This window comes from Mytilus trossulus, chromosome 6, assembly GCF_036588685.1.
Source record: "Mytilus trossulus isolate FHL-02 chromosome 6, PNRI_Mtr1.1.1.hap1, whole genome shotgun sequence".
In the NCBI taxonomy this organism is placed as follows: domain Eukaryota; kingdom Metazoa; phylum Mollusca; class Bivalvia; order Mytilida; family Mytilidae; genus Mytilus; species Mytilus trossulus.
Window position 1 is genome coordinate 71,842,911 of NC_086378.1, and position 22,304 is coordinate 71,865,214.

Below are 22,304 nucleotides of genomic sequence, written 5' to 3' on the forward strand. Positions count from 1 at the left end.
ATTGAGGACCAATAATCCTTGAATGTTTTGCCAAATGTGCGAACAAATCTTTGTGTATAATTTGTAGTTTTTAATGAGTAAATTATAAGTTTAGATAAAACCTGTACCAATGTACAATGTAATTGTTCAGAAATAAATCACAGGCAGAAATCCATGTGTGCTTCAGTGATAGCAAATACCCTTTTTAACGAAATGTGCAGGTAACTGTTTTGACATCACGGCATTAAAAAGCTTTATTTTTATATCACTTAATCAAGTAAGGAGGATGTTGAAATAAAGGCAGCTTTTGGATACCTGGTGTATTCCTTTCTTATAATACATACAATGCTACTCAACAATCAATAAGTCTTAATTTGGACTAAAAATGTTGATCGAAGCATTCCCAGTCAGACTGAATATGAGAACATAAAAGACACGATATCAGTGATCAGTGTGTGTTTTTGTTTGAACAGTTCGGCCGAATAGTACGGAACTGCAAAAAAGTACTAATTCAGGCAAATTTTTGAATACCAGATTCAGAAAGATGTATGAATTTAAACGTGAGAGCTTCAACGATTAATGAAAAACGCGGGCGAAACCTGTTAAGGTGGTACCTAACACTACTGGGAGATAACTCTGTAATATCAGCTTAACGTTTTAATTACGTTGCGTTGTGAAGGCAATATAAAGCTTCTCAATGATCAAAATAAGTGTTTGTCAAACTGCTATATAACCAGTCTAATTTTTCTGACAAAACGCTTGGTTCAAATGTTTTGATTTTTTTATATTTTTGTAAAAGGGTCAAAGTAAATACTTTGTCAAAATTTTATGAAAATTAAACGGGCCAAATTAATTTTAGTGAAAGTGTTGGGTACCACCTTAAAAGCCTGCGTTGACACGGAAAACCAAAATGTTTAAAATTTACTAATTTTAACAGTAGTTACTACTAAAGTTGATTTAAAAATGAAATCTTTAGAATCAGTATATATCGTATTAGGTTAATAGCACACTATGGAACGATTTTATCTTACCGACTATCTTAACATGTGGTGTGTATATGTTGCCTATCACACAGGCCTATCAAAGTGATGTGTCTTTAATACCGTTAGTAATTATATATATAATAAGAACCTAATCCCACTGGTCTATACAAAAACAAATGCCAACATTAACACTTGTAATCTTAAAATGCGTTAAGGAATAGATTACCTCACCTGAATTTTTGCACAAAATTTAGAATTTTTGGTCCTAATGCTTAATAACTTTATACTTTATTTGTTTTTTAACATTTTTTTTTATTCAAATGTTACTGATGAGTCTTTTTTAGACGAAACGAGCGTCTGGCGTAAATGATAAAAATTCAATCCTGATATTATGATGAGTTTATCAATAAATGTATTTCAATCCCTCATCGTCAATTTCGTCGGCTGTTGAAACCTTTTACTATAAGATTTGACTTCAACACCGTTCGGTTTTTATAAAGGGATAATACCGCGTGTATTGAATTAAGCACCGGTTAATAACCGAATATTGAACTCTACTAACCTAATATGGAATATACAGGGTCTCAGTGCGATGTGTTTTAACCAAAAAAAATCCTAGAAATGTATAGGAGGTAAGATAATTTCATATAAATTACATGATCTGATCATTATTTCATTAAATTTTAATGCGTCCTTAACAATAAAGAATCTTATTGTAGTTGGTTTCTTCAGAATGTTACTTTTCGTAATTTGATTATTAGAGCAGTGCCTCTATCAGTTTTTATATAGTTATAATATATAAAGATGGTTCTTCGTGCATTTTTTTTTTATTTATATGTGTTAGAAGTCACTCGAATAATTTATGTTAAATAAACATTAATCTGTTTTAATTTCAAAGTTCTGTTGTATAATTTCTTCTTTGTATAAAGTATCTGATTTCCACACAATTACAACGACATTTGTTTGCAATTTACAAATACTATTTCAATTTCCAGTTGGTTAAGAACGTGCCATTTCATTTTATGATTTAGTCTCATCTTTATTCTACAATATTTTTTTCCGCTTTCTGCATTCTTTGATGAAGGAAATAGAATGTTCCCATGAAATCATTTTCTGCATACCTGTCAGAGTGTTGATTCCAGCTTAATGTATTGTCCATCTTTAGAATATAAGATATGGACACGAGGCTCCTTTGCGCAATATTTGCAAGTTCTCTTCTTCACTCATTGGGCACTGAGGTCCAGAGGTAGCTTGATTTTAGGTCAAAAGGCACAGGTTTAGCTTAGTGAAATCTAGGAAAATTGGAAGACCAATCAGTTCAATTTGTTCCTTCCCGTCACCGATATTTATATAAAAGAAGGTGTGATATGATTTTCAATGAGACAAATTTCAAAAAAAAGAGACAAAATTACAAAAACCAACCATAGGCATCCGTACGGCCTTCAACAATTAGCATAGTCAGCTATGAAAGGCCCCGAAATGACAATGTATAAAAAATCAGACGCGAAAACTAACGGACTAATTCAGTTACAAGCTCCTGACTTGGGACAGGCACACATATACTGAATGTGGCGGGGTTAACAATATAAGCGGGATCCCAACCCTCCCATAACCTGAGAAATTGGTGGAACAGTACAACATAAGAACGAACTATAATTAAAACCGGTTTTTTACTGTATATCCAATCCTTTCAAAGATTAAAAAAGATAGTGATTCCAACTTTTGAACTAATAACTTCACCAAAGCGAAAATGTCTTCAATGTTTGTACCTGCATCATTATCTCAATATAAAAGAACAGGAGTCACGTATAAAGAATGGAAACTATGGTTAAACTATTACCGATATATTCTAAGATGAAAAACTGAACATTCCCGAAACCAAACTAATGGTTACCTCTTTTTCAATGGACTGACAATCAGACCCAAGTTTCAAAGTTATTGTTTGATTAAACTTTTTTGTAGCAAGTTCTAACTAAATCATACATGTATTATAAAAATAAAAAAAGATTATATCATAGGGAACATGTGTAATAAGTTTCAAGTTGATGTAACTTTAACTTCTTCAAAAACTACCTTGACCAAAAACTTTAACCTGAACTTCGCACTATCATTTTCTATGTTCAGTGGGGATGAAATTGGGGTCAAAACTATAATTTGGCATTAAAATTAGAAAGATCATATCATTGGGAACAGATGTACTAAGTTTCAAGCTGATTGGACTTCAACTTCTTCAAAAACTACCTTGACCAAAAACTTTAACCCGAAGCGAACGGACGCACAGACGGACGAACGAACGGAGGCACAGACCAGAAAACATAATGCCCCTCTACTATCGTAGGTGGGGCATAAAAACGCAAATACAATAAAATCAACCATTCTGCTTTCTTTTGCATTTACAATACTCGGGCATATCAATCAAAATAAAACAGTTGGATTTGTACATGATTGACGAACGTGCTAATCGAGAAGAATTGTCTCTATGTAGGTTACTCTTATCTTTGAAAATTTCCCCACTTATGCAATTTTACGGTACGTATTTGCTTGCACATTATTTAACAATTATCATGTTTAGAATACTGACGGTCAATTTCTTATTTATTCTTTACTCTAATGGATTTTTGTTTGACGATAGAACGCAGCCTCCAACTGTAACTGGACAAGTAATGACAGACAAACATGTTTATATGTTGATGGATCTTGTTACCGAGGAGAGAAATGCACGTTTAAAACAAAGTATAGAAATTTCCCAATTAAAGAAGGAGTTGGTTGCCACTCAACAAGTTGTAACTACATATTTCCATTCTAGTCACAACGGCAATGATACTTTGAAAACGGTACTGGACATAATGGAAGGGAAATATACGAAAAATGGTATCGAATTATTCCAATTTACAAAATGAATTTGAACTGGTTAAAGCAGAGTTAAACGAGTTGAAGTTAAATAATTCTCGAACAAATCGATACGATAGCCTTTTGGAACAGGAATTATTAAATGTTAAGCAGCTAAAAAGTGTAGCCAACCTACAAACTATACTGAACTTAACTGGCGGACAACAGATAACGAATAACAAAATAAGCTCTATTGATAACGATGTCAGTACTAGGAAGCAGGATTTTGTTGCTCTTTTCAATAAAGCTGAATTAACAGAACGCAACTTAGATCTAGCATTGAAAACAATAGAAACTAATTTTAGTTCACTAATCCAACACACGGACGATTCTTTAAATACATCATTTTCGTATATAGAAACGCAATTACAAATGCTGAAAAGTATGCAGAACGTATCCACAGGAAAACTAGAAAAGGAAATACATTCTATGTCTGATAGAGGTATTGTATGGTCAGGTGCATTTAATGTTGTCTTTTTAGATATGGTGTCGTTTTTTTTCAATATGTTGTTTAAGAAATTCATAAAGAAAAACATAAATGAGAAATGTGTGGTATATATCAATCACTGTACTTTTCTTCATAATCTGAAGAAGATGTACACATCATCAACATATCTCGATACATTGGAAAATACTCGTGAAAACGTAGTCTAGTGAATAAAATAACATTCAATCAAAATGAAAACAGTCAATTTGATTTTGGTATTTTTCTATATAATGAGGCGGACATTAACGGAAGGCAATGGGACAATTCTATACACGAGACAAAATGACACAAAAATTAACAAATATTGGCTACCGTGTAACCGTCAACAATAAGTAAAAACCGTACAACAAAGTCAACGAAAAATTTCCCGGCAGGGAATGAAAAGTGTTATAAATTCAAACGAGTTAACAAACACCCTGATTTATGTACAAACAACGAAACAAAAATCAGATATGATATACACAAAAAAAAAAAAAACACGTTTAATAATTTCATGCGTCCGAAGCGCTTTTTCTGTTTTATCATTTATTCGGCCATGATATTATTCATGCACATTTTAATTTTCTGGTAAGGTGAACAAACAGAAAAAATATTTCTGGAACGTTGACTATGTAGTCAAGGCTAACTGAATTAAATTGTAAATAAAATGAACAAAAAAATCAAACCACAAAGTTCGACATCTTGAGGTATCTATTTTCTAAAAAATAAATAAAGTTCCCGTTTGAATGGTTTTACACTAGTAATTTTGGGGCCCTTTATAGCTTGTTGTTCGGTGTGAGCCAAGGCTCCGTGTTGAAGGCCGTACTTTAACCTATAATGGTTTAATTTTTAAATTGTTATTTGGATGGAGAGTTGTCTCATTGGCACTTACGCCACATCTTCCTATATCTATATAAGTTGGTAATATATTTTGAAAATATCGATTGGATTTGAAATGACATTTTTTTTACTGGGATCTCACTTTTGTCAAACGATAATGTGACCACTGAATTACAGTCTCTTGACTTGGGACAGGAATTTACGGAATGTGGCGGGTTAAACTATTTTGAAGGTGCGACAGCTCTCCCCTAGCATGGTACAGTAAAATAGCAGAAAAATGTTCAACAAAAGAACAAATTATAAAGATCAGTTGAAAAAGGTTTAACTCATCAGATCGATGCAATGCAGAAATTCATCTAACAAAACGTACAGTAGATGGCACTTTTTCGATTTGAAGGTACGTGTGAACGAGGCATGCCTCAAAGCTAGAGCTCACACCTAATAACATCTAATAATAACAGCATTTGAATATTGTTGAATTAAGATTCATCTCGGCTAGTATAGTTTTTAAAGTAAACTTATGGTATTAGTTGCATCAATGACTTGTATTTTTAAGAAATCTAATAAACATGTACGTCGTTGCATTCGTTATAGATTCGTAATTTGCATACCATATATTTGTCTAGTTGCAGTAACATCATGTGTCACAACCAAAGCCTATTCGAGTGGTGAGAAAATACTATTTCCCAACATGCACACAAAAATTGGAATCACAGATATTATGATATCGTCCATGAAAACTACCGGAATTTTTAAATGCGAGAAACCTGGACTTTACCTTATATCCTCATTCATCATGACAAACACCAATGGATATTATTATCTTACGAAAAACAGACGTGCAATTGCGTATGGTTATTTTTCTATTAATATTGGCTACCAGACAAGCACAATAGTGCAACTGGTACTCTTAAATGCAAATGATACATTATGTATACAAACTGGTAACAGCAAGGTAATACTGGGAGGTGGTAATTCCTGTTAATCTATATTACAACTTACCGGATGATGCTTATTCATCTTACAGAATGAAATCAGAATGAAATCAAGTATTCTTTTGACAATTTAGTTAAACAGAGACATATGATAATTGATGTGATAATTGTATTATATATGTTTGTGGTTCAAATAATAAAATATAAAAAAGGTGAATTGGTTTTACAAGTTGAAAATACACTAAAACACAACTTGTATTAAATAATGTTTGTCGACAGTCTTAGACTGTATCTTTTGATCTACAAAAACGTAAAATATACGACGAATAATAAGTAAAAAAAGTGCCGGAATAATTTATACTTATTGACTGCTATGAGGACAAACTTTTTTTTCACTTAGTGTTCTTTTAAGAAACTGCAGGTACATACTTCGACTTTCCTTACACTGCAACACTGACAACTCTTCCAAATAAAATTCTTTGGGTACATCACCATTTTTGTTAGTTGAAACTGCCGACGTAAAAATTCCGAAAATATGTATTTTTATTGTTGTTATAAATTAAATTATTTCAACTCAGTGTGTATTTTTTTTAAATATAATTATAGAATATTTTGACGAAATTGTCTGACATAGAATATTTACCGGTTAATAGTTTCACAACCATGAATAGAATATAGATAATTTCACACACGCGCGAAGTAAGAAACTATACGTAATTCTTTACAGTTTTTATTGTCTCGGCTTTTTTTTCGCAGTATGCGAGACATATGTATTTACTACTAGTATAGGGGTATGTGGTGGTGGCGGCGGTTTAAGCTGATTATACAAAGCTTATATTTCAGAAGGTAGATGACGTGGACGTTTAAAATCTTTTAGGCAAATACCTTATGTTGTGAAGTTGTCGTCTGACTGTCATATGTCATTGTTCTTGGCCTCATTATTAATCAAAGAGCTGAATAGCTGTGAGGGGAAAGACGGCCCTTGTTTCCATTTCATTTTTTTTTTGGGGGGGGGGGGTATCTTTTGATAGTCTTCATATAAAGAATGAAAAAAAGAACATGTAAACCCTCGGACTTTTGTTTACTTTGAAAGTTGTTGACCTACAAATTAAAGTATTGCATGTTGATGTTTGAATCATCTACAGCAAACATCATTATGTTTAAATTCAACAAATACCATTTTTTTTATTAGTGTACAATCTTTGAGAATGATTTAAATAACCAGTGAAGGATATCCCTACTTCTGCGTGATGTGGCATTCCAACAATGACGTCACTATAACATTTAGAATATCTCGTCATACTGAGATTACCGGATTGTAAAAGAAACGTAAATAGTGTAAAGGAGAGCTCAATTTACGATAATTTCAAGAGAAACATAAGGAAAATGTGTAAAAAAGTGTTTAAAGTCAATCTATTCATTTGTGTCTCCCCATCTCATCAATCTCAGTAAGATTTCTTGGGGGGTTTTGCACACTATAAAAACAAAATGAATGATGTGAGGGAATATCACTCTGGTCAACCCCTTAGGGGATTGACGGCTTGAAGCCGTCTTTCCCGAAAAACTGCTGAACAAAGGAGTGTTTTTTTCATATAAATTTCGCACTAATTACATGTATGAGTAATGGGATAACTATACTTGTAGTGTTTACATGTCTGTAAAACAGAGATCACCTGACCTCGACATCATTCATTGATCAGTGATCAAAGTAAAATTTACGTGATTAGGTCCGTATCTCAGAAACTACTATTGTAAGGGTCATATGTATGGCTCGCAGCTTTCATCTGACATTGACGTTATTTTCAAGGTTCTATGGTCAATGTTCAGTGTTGTGTTTTGGTCTATTTATTATGTACTGTAACCAATAAGTAATCCAAATTTGGTGTATGGAACAATCGTAAAGTGCCAATACTATAAGCAGTATATTGTCTATATTTTGTGCATGGATGCAACGGACACGAAAATTAATAAAAAAATCTATAATTCCTTTACAGTAGTGTCATCTTATTGTTTTGACTGGCATTTTTTGTAGATTTAATTTTTTATTTCTGTAGTTTCTATAACTACCTGTGACGAAAAAGTGTTTAAGTATGAGGACTTTAACTAAAGTGTGTATTCTTGTGTTTGTGCTTTGTTGTTTGGTGTCTACGTTCCACACGTCTACGGACGACAAATGCCAAGTATACTCTTTAACAGGGTTACCCTAAATATCTCTGGTAGCGTGATTAAGGGAATCCTGGTCACATAAATAAATAAATGGATCCTGGTGTAGTCTGAATGAAGTCTTGCAAGTTAACATAAACACAAAAAGTCGATTAAAAGTTCAATACTGTATTATTCAAAATCCAAAGAACATGTAACAGTAATACAAGTTTACAACATCTTAACTGCAGGCTCAACAATACCGTGACATAATCCTAAATCTCCTACGTACACACCTCTCGTACACAAAATCGTGTATCCTCTCGTATATCGTATATGGTCTCACTATCTATGTCTCTCTTTTATACTACTGTAGTAACCTGATTACACTATGGTTAAATGACTCTGAACAAAGAAATATTCTACAGGAGCTAAATTACAGGAGCTCGGAGCCATGAGCTAAGGTCAACCGAAGCTAAGGTCAATCGAGACACCTGTATAAACTTAGCAAAGGGGCACCAGCTGATTAACATGATTGATTTGACATTTAACAAGTACAATCTGATTGAAGAAGATAATCATAGATAGTAAGGAATTACTTTATAACAGTTAATGCAGCTAAGTAATTAATATAATTATAGCATGATCATAAAACCCAGTGATGCATGTAATAAACGAAAAACGTTACAGAGCACCCTCTTAGCCCTGAACTTCCACTGTTAAGTTAATGCACCTTACAAAAAGTAAAACTATGAAAATAACTCATATCATAATGAAATCTAACTAATCCTGGAACACCAAAAAACTTGGGATCCAAGAGTACCTTAAAAGTCAAAATAAAATTTGTTACGATTGACACCAAGCAAATAGTAGGGTCACAGGTTCCAAATTATTTTAACGACTTTAAAATAATATTTGAGAACAAAATTAAAGTCTATGTAAAAAAAAACCACATAAGCACCCATCACAACACGAAATATAAAAAAAATATATATTTGCTAACAAGTGCTGACAAGGATTTATTTAAGTCTACAACTTTTTTTTCTAATGTAGTTAATCATTGTTCAAATGCTTCGTGACACAATAACAATAGGTGTAGGGTCTCGTGCACCAATTTGTACTTTTGAAGAGCTCCGTGACACCATAACAATATGTTTAGGGTCTAGTGCACCAAATAAAGTTTAAATTTCGACTATTAACAGTCACAGAAAAACTTATGCATAAAACAACATAGTTAACACAATAAATAAACAATTGTTCAAAAAGTCACTTGGTTTATTCACTATCTTAGCTTCTTCAGTCGTTTCATTTTGTTTTTGTTCCCCTTTTTATCAGGCCGTCCATGTCTGGGTGACCGACACCTGTCTTCTGGTGTCGATCTCCTCTACGCAAATCTGTTTCACAAGAATCTCTACGGTCCCCTTCTCGGTTCCGGAAATTCTGGTGGACGATTTTTAAATATCGGGGATCTGCCTCTTCCACGCCATCTATCACGGTTATAAAATCGCACTCGGGATTCTATTCCGTTATTCCGTGGGTAATTATCAGGAACATTATTTCTGTCGACATTTTCTCTTCGTGTTCCTTCTGCTTCTGTAGTTACATCTTATCACTATTCCAGTCTTCAACTTCAAATATCGGCCGCTGAACTGGTTTGAAATGCTTGCTAACAAGATCCTTCTCTCCAATTCTTAAGCATTCTTCATGCATTGAATTATCTACCGCCTCCTGCAGGGTATTGTGTCTGGTTCGCTTGACAGCAAGGCGAAAATCCTCTGACTCTCCGCACTTGTCAAGGAACACTTTAATAGAGTTCTCCTCTAAAATTTCAGGACTGCCCGGATACGCTCTACGGTACAAATCCTCTATGGCTTGACCAAAATCTCTCAAAGATTCTTCCGGTTTTCTTTTTCTCAGTGTTGCCTCTGACACATACCTTTCTTTCATAAGTATGTCCAAATCTCTCTTCCATCTTCCGTTTCAATTGTTCAAAATCTCTTTGAATAATTAATGGCATCCCGACTGCAAAAGTCTCAGCTTGTCCTCTTAAAGTCCTTAGTAGTACCCTAAGTGCCTTTTCATTAATCCAAACATTTAGCTCGGATACATTCTCAAAGTATTGAATAAATTCATTCCAGACGTAATCGCTTACGCCGGAAAACGTTCTACGGACAGGATATTCGTTCACTGGTCGAACATTTCTCACACAAAAACACCTGGTTTTCGGCATATCCACAGTTGATCCATTTGCCTGGTTATGAAAATCTGGCGATTAAAATTGTTTTGTCGATGTGCCCATGTTTTCCGATTCGTGCCCGAATAACTCCATTTCCGTGTTCCTTTGCTTGTTAAAAACAGGGCTATTAGGACTAGGACAGGAATAAGAGGGCACTTCATCTGAGTCAAAGGGTTATCGCTTTCATCCATTATGGTGCGAGCTGGAGTCCTATAAATATACATTTTATGACTGTCATCAGACCTCCGTCTCGGGCCATGTTGGTGGAACGTTGCCTATTTTCTGACAATTTAGAACGGAATTCCATATTAATTTTAAAACAATTTTACAAATTAATAGTCCTATTATCACCAAAAGCCCAATTATAACGTATTCCTGAGATTTCTGTACAACCCGGTTGTTAGGAAAATAAATCTATGCTGATGCGACGAGGTCGCTACTGAGTGTAAGCAAAATAACCCATATTTGCCAAAATTTCTTCCAACCATTTCCTCCGTCTTTTTTCGTAATGCTCATCTCCTGGATAACTCTATAATGATTTTTCTTGGGTAACAGTGCCCGATGTTCCGGCGATACCGGACATCTGGCATAGTCACAGTATTAACAGTCATTAACAGTACGTCCAGTGGCAGGCGAACTACCTACTCAAGATTGTGCAGGGAAAATAACTTGATTTCTAAAGTAATCCTGCCTTACGATGGTCTTGATGTATAGATTCTGCGTACTGATGTTGTTTATCATCTTAACAACATGTTTTACTGTTCTTTCATTTGTTTTTGTTCTATTATTAATATTACTTTTACTGTTGAATGGTTTTATGTGATATCCGTTTGACGTGGCTCGGTACTTATACATCTCGTCAATGTGTGTGTATTGGCTTCCATTTTTTGGTGGTTTGTTTTATATATGCGACTCTTTGTAATTCTTTTGTTCTTATTACGTTACTCTGTACTTTAAACGATCCCGTCAGTATTATTTTGGTCTATTATATGTCATTATGATATATTTCTATTATGAATTACTATATACGTTGAACCACAAACGTCAAAATCATTCAATCGCGTAATGGAATTAACTATTTTTGGATTCTCATAAATTCTACCTATAACTTTTGGACTAGTTTAAATCTCGGTCTATTTCTGTAATTTGTTCTTACATGCTTTTGATTTTTTAACTCTGTATGCTTACATTGCCTATGTAAATTTTAAAACTGTTTGTATGCACATTGAATAACAAATGTATGTGACGTATAAAAAAAAATTATGACGTCAGGCACTCAAGTCAATCCATGTGTTCGTAGATAGATGTTTTTGTGTTCTGTTAAATTGTCCCTTTTAAAATTGTTATGCGTAGATGACTGATGTACTCATATTTTGACTATTTTATTAATTGTAACTGTTTATTTAACGCATCATGTAAATATAACAGAATTTGATGATACTGTTATTAAAGTGAGAGGGTTAGCACTATAGAACCAGGTTTAATCCACCATTTTCTACATTTGAAAATGCCTGTACCAAGTCAGGAATATGACAGTTCTTGTCTATTCGTTTTTGATGCGTTTTGTTATTTGATTTTGCCATGTGATTATGGACTTTCCGTATTGATTTTCCTCCGAGTTCAGTATTTTTGTGATTTTACTTTTTACCTGAGAGAGCATTGGAGCCTGAGTTGATGTCCTTGTTGTTGTTCTTGGTGTTTCCATTATGTTATTACAAGTTCGTTGAAGTCACACACAGTAAATCCCACCGCTGCCACCAATGTGACGAAAAAGCTGTTTAAGTATGAGGACTTAGACTAAAGTGTGTATTCTTGTGTTTGTGCTTTGTTGTTTGGTGTCTACGTTTCACACGTCTTCGGACGACAACTGGTCACATGAATAAATAAATGGATCCTGGTGTAGTCTGAACGAAGTCTTGCAAGTTAACATAAACACAAAAAGTCGATTAAAAGTTCAATACTGTATTATTCAAAATCCAAAGTATATGTAACAGTAATACAAGTTTACAACATCTTAACAGCAGGCTCAACACTACGGTGACATAATCCTAAATATTCTACGTACACACCTCTCGTACACAAAATCGTGTATCCTCTCGTATATCGTATATGGTCTCACTATCTATGTCTCTCTTTTATACTACTGTAGTAACCTGATTACACTATGGTTAAATGACTCTGAACAAAGAAATATTCTACAGGAGCTAAATTACAGGAGCCCGGAGCCATGAGCTAAGGTCAACCGAAGCTAAGGTCAATCGAGACACCTGTATAAACTTAGCAAAGGGGCACCAGCTGATTAACATGATTGATTTGACATTTAACAAGTACAATCTGATTGAAGAAGATAATCATAGATTGTAAGGAATTACTTTATAACAGTTAATGCAGCTAAGTAATTAATCTAATTATATCATGATCATAAAACCCAGTGATGCATGTAATAAACGAAATACGTTACATACCTATTATAGTTTGTTTTGTGTAAATAACAGGTTAAAACACTAAATTAGTTTAAAAGACGCAAATAAGGAGCAATAACTCATTAATGAGTCATTCAATTTTTTCACTTTAATTCTCATTTTTTGTAGATTTGCTGATCATTTTTTACTTTGATTATTTTATCCATCAAATATAGTTTTTGGATGACTAGACAAACACATGAAAATTAGTACACACAAAAAAGGAAGATATATTGAACCGTCTGAGTATCGTACTTAACATTATATTTCAAGGACAATAACTCATACAAGCTTAAGGGTACATCAATGATGTCTTTGACTTTGGTAAATCTTTTGTAGTCTTATTTTGCTTATCATTCTACCTTAAACCAATCATGTTTGTATTGCACACGCAGTTTTGCCAATAAACATATCTATAAAAAAAAACATAGATAACATTTCGCTGTAAAGTTTCAGAAAGTGATTTTTTATAAAGTTAATGATTACAATTGACAATGACATGTGATAGCATTAATAAAGGGCCATGTAAGTTAAAAAGAAGAAAACTCTTTTATTCATTTTTGTCTGAAAGCCTTTATCTATGTTGGATGATGCAAATGATGAGTGGCGTTGTTGGATATCAAGCAGGCAAATTAAATGCATTTAAATTTGCAAATGGACCTTGCTTTGTTCTACACAGCTACTTTTGAACAGGTACTATTTTTGTACAAAAAATCAGTAGTACTGGAAATCTTCTTCTAATATTCAGTACTATTTTGTTACTTTAAAATTATTGTAATATTTAGGTACCTGTACTTTATTTGTACTTGAAATTTAGGTACTAAAGATTTTTGGTTACCATCGTTACATTTTCAGCATTTTGAAAGTTTTTCTATTTCAAATCTCTTAAAATTATGATTTTCAAACATGGAATATTGTATTATTTCTGTACCAAAATTTTTAGTACAAATCAAGTACTGTAAAGTACAAGTACCTAAATATTACAATAATTCTAAAGTTAAGAAATAGTACTTAATATTAAAAGTAAATTTGCAGTACTACATAATTTTAGTACAGAAATAGTACCTTTGCAAAATTAGCTGTGTAGGCAATCTCACTGAACCAATTATTGAGCATGCTTGTTCTCAATGCAAAAGTTCGCAGAAAGACATGCCACCCTACCACAGGTGTTTGTCTCAGAATATTTGTTTTGTGCATACCTTTATATAATTATAACTTTTAAACAGTTTAAGTGACGCCACCAAAATTAAAATTTGATCTGTATTTTGTGGTAATTGTGTACAAGTTTGACAACATTTGGTTGAGGAAAACTCAAGTTATAGAACTGAAACCAATTTTGGCACGGTATATATGTGCAGACAGAGAGAGGGGTAAAACTAAATGCCCCTCCACTACAGTGGGGCATAAAATTGCAATTTTTCCATTTGTAAAAGGACATACCTCTTGAACGGTTACAGTGATGCCATCAAACTTAATCTGTAGATCGTCATATTAAGCATTATATACAAGTTTTATAATAGTCGGTTGAGGCAAACTAAAGTAAGAGAACGGTAACCAATTTTAGGATGTACAGATGGACAAAGGTAAAACCTAATAAACTCTCCGCTACATCGGGGGCATAAAAAACAAGTCCTTGGCATCTTGCAACTCGACGATAAGAAACCCTCATAAAAAACATACCAATCCAACAGCACCATTATTCCAAAGGAGGCACAATCATCTCACAGATTATCATTACATTGTATGTTGTCTATTTTTGTGTGGGTAGGCAGTAGAAAGGTTCCCAGTGCTGATGGATTAATGATCATTATACTAAAAATGTTTCAAATATATTGGTGTATTCACTGTTCTCTCATGTGAACCACAGTCTACTCCACTTCTTTTCCTAAGTTTTTATATTTTTAGAATTTGTTTGTCCTATTCATTAACTATTTCCAGCCAAATAATCGTAACAAATATCTGTATCTGCTTATCTGTTATTTGAATGTTTGATTTTTTTGTGTGCTACAATAGACTTTGATGGGCAAATTATGCCAGTAATTATTGGATTTCTGTTCATATTATAGTTTGTAACTTGCTAATATTACCAGCAATAAAAATGCTTTTAAATCAGAAATCATTGAAAAGTTTCATAAATGTGAATAGTGCAACTTCTTGAGTATCACCACAATAAAACTCACATTTTATATCAAATACGTATAGCAGTAGCCTAAAGTGGTTAGTTTTTCCTAAAGGAAAATCACAACAATTTAACTAACTTTTTGTTCATTTTTCAAAATTTGCAATATTAAACATCAGTTACGTAAAATGTAATTAATTTATTCAGTGAATTTCTCATACCAGAACTGGTATTAACTGAACTCCAGTTCAAACAAAATTTCCTGCTGATTATGATGTGCACATATTTATCCACATGACTGAATTGAAATTTTAAAAGTCAAATTTTTACTAGAGAACTGGCCTAGTATAATATTTAAACAAGTCAATAGGTAGAATTCACTTCTGCAATGTTGAAATAAAAACTTGTAGTATAATTTTCACATAGATTTGGCAGGAAAAATCACATGTGTCAATTTAAGCATGTGGTTTAACAAAATCGTAATCAACAGACTAGAATCTGTTTTTAAATAAAGAAAAAGAGAAATGTAAATATTTATTGATAAACAATGATGAATTCCTCATTTATAACAAACATTCTGACATCAATAACATCTCAAAACATACTTATCAATCACACAGCATACAAAGGTTGAAATAGACTTGAAATAAAGTGTTTTTAGGGGAGGACCACAATATACCCTTAGATGAAATACTAGTAGTAGTAAAAGGCTGTTTTAAGTTATGTTTCTTGAACTGCCCAGAATGCTTAATAATGATATTTAAGTTTCTATTGCAAAGTAGCATTTATATGTCATAGTAAAGTATGCTACTTTCAAGGACAAAAATGTAGGCATATTATTATTTTTTTTAGCTTAAAATGTGTTTCTGGGGTACACAACATACAGTACATACATCCTATAGTAATGGTAACTTAAGACTGGTGTACTTAATTCTATATTATTTATATTTTCCAGTGAAGTTCTATTTCAAGATTTTATTGCAACACCATCCTTTAAATCGAGTAGGGTAAAGAACAATTGAGAAAGTATGTCTAGAACAAAATTAAATTTAGAGGCATTAAAAGCTATCAAATTTTTTTAGCATATGATATAAGAGAAAACCATGCTAAAATACATTGTTCTCTAATATTTTCATATTATTTTTTTGCTGGTTGTGTAATACACAAAAAAGTACTGTCATGTCACAAATATGAAATACAATATACATATATATATATTTTGATTATCACAATTCTAAAATACATGTATATGTTATTTATACCCTGCTTTACAAGACATATCAAAAGCTTTTAAGGTGGTACCTAACACTACAGGGAGATAACTCTGTAAAGTCAGCTAAACATTTTAATTACATTGTGTTGTAAAAGGAATATTAAGCTTCTCAATGATCAAAATTGGTATTTTTCAAACTGCTATATAACCAGTATAATTTTTCTGACAAAAAGGTTGGTTCAAAATTTTTGAAAATTTTGATATATTTTTGTTAAAGGGTCAAAATAAATACTTTGACAAAATTTTAAGAAAAATAAACCAGCCAATTTAATTTTAGTGAAAGTGTTGGGTACCACCTAAATGATATCAAATATATAATCATAAATACTGCAAATTATATCAATGCCTTCCCTCTCTGTGGAAAACATCTTATATCTACTAATTCATTAAACAGAACCATGTAACTACTGAGGATAATTTCATATTCTCTTGGTGTATTAATTTATCATTAAGAAATTAACAAGCAAAATTTGTGATCTTTGCTCCCAATTATCCCTTATGACCTTTGGTTTTTCAAAGAAAAAAAACTTTTTGTTATAAATTATTTCTGTTTAATAAGTAATTTCGACAAAAGGGACGCTAAAAGTTTATAAAACTTATCATAGTGGACAAAGTTAAATTTCACATACAGTTATTAGTTTCCAATGTAATAAAACAATTTTTAATGCTTAAATTATTCATATAAAAAGTTAAACAGGAAGTAAATTTCAATACAGTTATAAAATTTGAAAATGCAATCCACATATAAATAGTTTGAGATGCATTAGAAGGGAAGTTTGAACTGAAATGAAGACATGACATCTAAAACAATTGTATAATCAATTTTAACAACTGACAGCATGTATATAATATTTTATCAATTAAAACTTACATTGCAGAACTATTGGACAGCACAAATACCGGATTTCAGAACATAATACAAAATATTAATGGGACATTCTTTAATAACCTTTTTGAGAATGCATCAAAATTGATGTTTCCTCACCTATTAACATGTCTAAATTAAGGTTGTTAAAAGTAAAATGAAATTAAAATCTCAAAAAGAGTATCCTTTGTAAGATTGGTATCTAACAAATATAATACTTTAAAACCAAATACTGATCTAAAAATAAATAAAATTTGAGAGAAAACAATTAAATCATTATGGCACTAAATGAAAAGTCAATAAGTAACACTACATTGAAGTTGCACTCTGTTTTAAAGGAGGAGATTCCTTAGGTCAGACATCAGAATGATAGTAATTCAGTCAACATATGTAATGATATAAAATACAGTGATTTTTTAATCAGAAAATACACAAAAAATGAAAATTACTAAGAATTAATTTTGTAATCATTTCACGATTTGAATAAAGAGAACATACATCTAGAACATACTGTAATTGTTCTCTTCACAAAAGAACATTTTATATAATTTTTAAAGCAGCTAAAGTGAGGTTTTTGTTGACTTTTTCCAGTAAATAATCTAAAGAATTCTTAACCTCTCTTATATCCTATATATTATACAATTGTTTGGTTATAATTTGTTGTTACTTATTTTAAGTATGGGTGCATCATATCTCAATTACTTTATAAGGAGATTTCATAACTCTCTTAGTAATGGAATTCTGTTTTAACTTGTAGAACAAGACATTTGCTGCATTAAAACTTGTTTATAAACATGACAAAGTTTAAATAACAAATGAACACCAAGTGCAATACTAGTTTCCAACAAAAAAAAAACTTAAAAAAAAGTTTCCAGTATAATAAATGTCATAAAATTTGCTGGAAGCTCAAAGAAAATAATACTTTCTACAATAAAAACAGTAGCAAAAGCATGGACGGCAACAATCTGATTAGAAATGAAAAATTCAAAAACTTGGGACGGAGCAGACAATCACAACTTTTGGATTAATTAGTGTCTTTTAGTGACCAAATATTACATGTTTATCCTAATAAAAACCTATGTTGAAACAAAAAGTATACTGAATAGAAATCAATTGAGATATCCTTTATTTACAATTAAATGATGTTTAATTGGAGTTTTAACAGGAATGATGATTATGTTGCTTAGAAAAAAGATTATTTGTTTACAGAAAGCATTGTTCAACTCATACTTTTTACATTTCCATATGAAATAAACTGCAAAATCTGAGTCAGTACCATAATTATTTACCATATTTTGTTAAAGTTTACATCACAATGGACATATTTACTATGTTGGAAGTTGAAGTTGAAGTACCCATACTTTCATCTACCATAAACCAATATCTTAGCTCTCCTTAAATAGTATTAACAATTCAGCATGGTTCATATTTAACATTTGAAATGCAAGTATAGCACTACGATATTGCAACTATGAGCATGTGCTGAAAACTATTGAGCAAGACATCACCGCACAAAAAGTTTGCCGAAATAGAAATGGAAATAAAAAGTACAGAAATAATTATATCTAAAATATTTAAAAAAACAGCAGCAGTTCAATAAAATACAATACTATAACAAAAATATGACAATACATTAACAAAATTATCATATAACTTTCTCATGATCTTATGGACTATAGAGTTGTCATGATATATGTGCATAGATATTAGTCTCTTTCTGAGATTCCTATTGGTTGATCATAGCACCATGATCACATGATTAACACTTCAAAGATTATAGTCACAAAACTTCAATATTTTATAAAACCAGCAGGATTTTGTTATTGCTACAGTGTCTGTATTTCTGATGGTTATTTTTATTATATGCATATGTTTTATATAAAAAATTTCTAGGAAATAAGTTTACTGAATCATGAACTTTAAATTATATAGAAACTGTGCAAAATGAGAAAGACAAGCAAAGAGCCTGTGATCTATGGAGTCTTAGCATATTTTGAAATATATTTAGATCAAACATAATTTTAGTAAAATTATTGCAATAAAATAAACAAAAATTTTTAACATTTTTTGTTTGATTACAAGTCATATTGAGTTTTTTTCAATTTGTATACTTGCAATTTTTATTTTTAATGCACAGTAATATTAATACCAATCTCTCAAGGTTTTATTTTCATGGATAAATTTGTTACTTCGAAAGTGAAAATAAAAACCTTTGTATCATTATAGCCTGTGATATTGTTTAAAGATTACAGCCCTTTTTTCAAATTTGGAATTCATTCGACAAAGTAGTAAGAATAAAGCCTCTTTTTTACACTTCAGCAAATCTATGAATAGTTTATATTCAATTTAATTATAGATCAACCACTGCATCAGTTAATAAATTAAACAATATTGTCCTAACTTCATATGACTGTAGGTGTGTATATCAAATGGAATCACATGTGTGTTATGACTTAAGGTTTTGTGTATCAATGGTCTCAATATAACATGTTTACTTTTAAATCAATGACAATTGAAGATGATACATTTCAAAATCTTCTATTCTGTCAGCGTAGACTTAAAATTTTAATCTCTAACAACAATAACACAACAATTTCATTTTCATAATGTTCTATATACATTATCTATAAATACATAATAAGAACACAATAACAAGTCTCTAGTCCTGTGATTATAGTATTTATATAATCACAGGGAATGTCTCAAACATTATTTTGGCACCATATATATATAGCAAATAGCAGTGACATTTTCTTCACAACCTTAATCATAAAAATCACAACTTCACATAAATACAACAAGTATGATCACAAACAAACAAACAGCTTTCATGATTCAGAATACAGATAACTTTAGCATTAAGCAAACATCTGTCATGGGCTGTTTTCTGGCTTCACCTATGCAATGGGCCATATTTTCATATTTACTATTATGGTTATTGGTACACCAGTAGGCCATATTTTTACTCAGTTTCAATTATGTCTATTGATACATCAGTGGGTCATATTTTCAATCAGTTTCAAGTGTGGTTGTTGGTACATCAATAAGACATACTTTTTTTTATCAGTTTCAAGTAAGGTTATTTCTATATCTTAGTCCATGAATTGATATGTCTATGGTCACATGACATTTGTACTTGAAGGTTTGTCTTATCTCTCTGTCAGGAGTAGTCCAATCTTCTTGTATGGGACTGAAGCCACATCATTCTATAAAACAAATATATAACAGTCTAAAGAAATACATACATGTTTTAATGTGTTTTAAGAGGCAGTTTCTTCAGCAAATCTGTCTTATTGGGTTATTTTCTGCTGCAATTTTGAAATTTGTAGAATACTATAAATTCAGAAATTATTGAGTGCATTTATTTTGTGGTTTTATCCATTTTAGACTAATATGCGATTTTGATTATTGCAATATTGAGAAAAAATCCTGAAAATATGGAAAATTTCAAAATGCAAGTTTTATTGATTGTGATTATAACCCTATCTCAATTTTCGCTTTAATTGCTGAATTTACAGTACTAAGATTTACAGCTACAAATGTATCAACTTGGTAATCTTCTATCACCTATTTAGATGGCATTACTATTTTTGTGTGCACACATTTCCAACATTATAGGAAAATGTTATATTACACACACACAGCCCCTGATATTAAATTGTTAGAAGACTTCCTCTTTATGATCTTTAGGAATTCATCTAGGAATCAGTTCTATAGCAACTGTTAATAAATCATTAGAGGTTTAAATGGTTTGCATGAGATATTCCAGCAAAGGCAACCAAACTTTTAAATTGCTTATATGTGATAGAAGTGATAATACTGAATTACCCATTAATATTAGAAGGTTCTGAAGCCACCTTGGCTTTGAGGGTTGTCTGGAAAGATGTCATAGTATCTATCAGCTGTTGACGTTCCTTTCCCTGTAATTGGAAGGAAAAAAAAATCAGATGTTGAATTACCTAGCAGAATGTTTTTTTATTATCAATGAATAAGTTTTCGTTTTAGTATATACATTGCTGGTTATCTGACAATGCAAAATTTCAAATTTAGTGAAACTTTTTATCTGGAGTTTTCATATTGTTGTCTTTTTTAAATATAATTCTCTTACATATTTATAGACTTATGAATGAACTTTGAATCATATATAAATCTATTCATACTAGTGGTTTTTTAATGACTTTCTAGATCAAAAGTTTTTGTATCTTCATATTATGTTTATGTTTTCTAAACTGTATAGCTACTGGTCCAAAACTTTGTTTAATTGTTTTGAGAGATACCAGAAAGCAATAGTAATAGTATAAGGCATACAAATCTGCTCCAAACATACATAACTTCCATCAAAATTGACCTTCGTAATTGAAAACAATACATATATTTCAAAACAAAATATGCCAGCCTAAATTAAAAGGTTAACTTTGAAATCAATTGACATTTAATTTTGAGACAAACCTTTCCAGTACTGAGTTTATTGATTGCTGTCAGAATCTGTGATCGTGACTGTGTATTTGATATGCCTAGTTCTTTAAGATCTTGATCAGTTAATGTAAGAAATGCTTCCATATCAACCTAAAAATAATAGTGGAAAATTTGAGAGTAAAATATATATGTCCTAGAAAAATAATAATTTCAAATTGGCATATCTAAATGACATAAGGATAAATTAAATAAATGGGGAATGTGTCCATGGGACACAGATGATGCCCTGCTTGTATATATAGTTATAAAGGGACATAACTAAAGAACTGTAAAACTGACTCTACCCAGTTTTGACTAATAAGCATTGTGTATACATTTAATTAAGTTTAGTTCAGGTATACTAAGGTAAGAGAAAAAAACAAAATTCAGCAATTTGTAAAGGGACATAATTCTAGAAAAGAAGATATGATGCCACCAAAATTCAAACTTGATCTGATTTGTGGTAATATACATTGTGTATAAGTTTCTAAACATTTGGTTGAGGCAAACATTAGTAAGAAATTGAAAACGAAAACAAAATCAGATTTTTTTTTCATTTGTAAAGGGACATATTTCTAAAAGGGCAAAAGTGATGCCACCAAAATTGAAACTTGACATCTGTTTTATGGTAATAAACATTGTGTAAGGTTAATAACATTT

General features: G+C 31.5%; 1 protein-coding gene across 1 annotated transcript in view; it reads right to left on the reverse strand.

The window, feature by feature from the left end:
- Positions 1 to 15,572: 15,572 nt before the first annotated feature.
- Positions 15,573 to 22,304, reverse strand: part of LOC134721804 (ankyrin repeat and SAM domain-containing protein 6-like) — a 30,544-nt gene continuing 23,812 nt past the window's right edge. The window contains exons 16-18 of the mRNA XM_063585035.1: positions 21,639 to 21,755; positions 21,018 to 21,109; positions 15,573 to 20,395 (exon numbers count right to left, since the gene is read on the reverse strand). Of these exons, the coding sequence (XP_063441105.1) occupies positions 20,350 to 20,395; positions 21,018 to 21,109; positions 21,639 to 21,755 (255 nt within the window). The 3' untranslated portion in view covers positions 15,573 to 20,349. The remainder of the gene's footprint in view (positions 20,396 to 21,017; positions 21,110 to 21,638; positions 21,756 to 22,304) is intronic.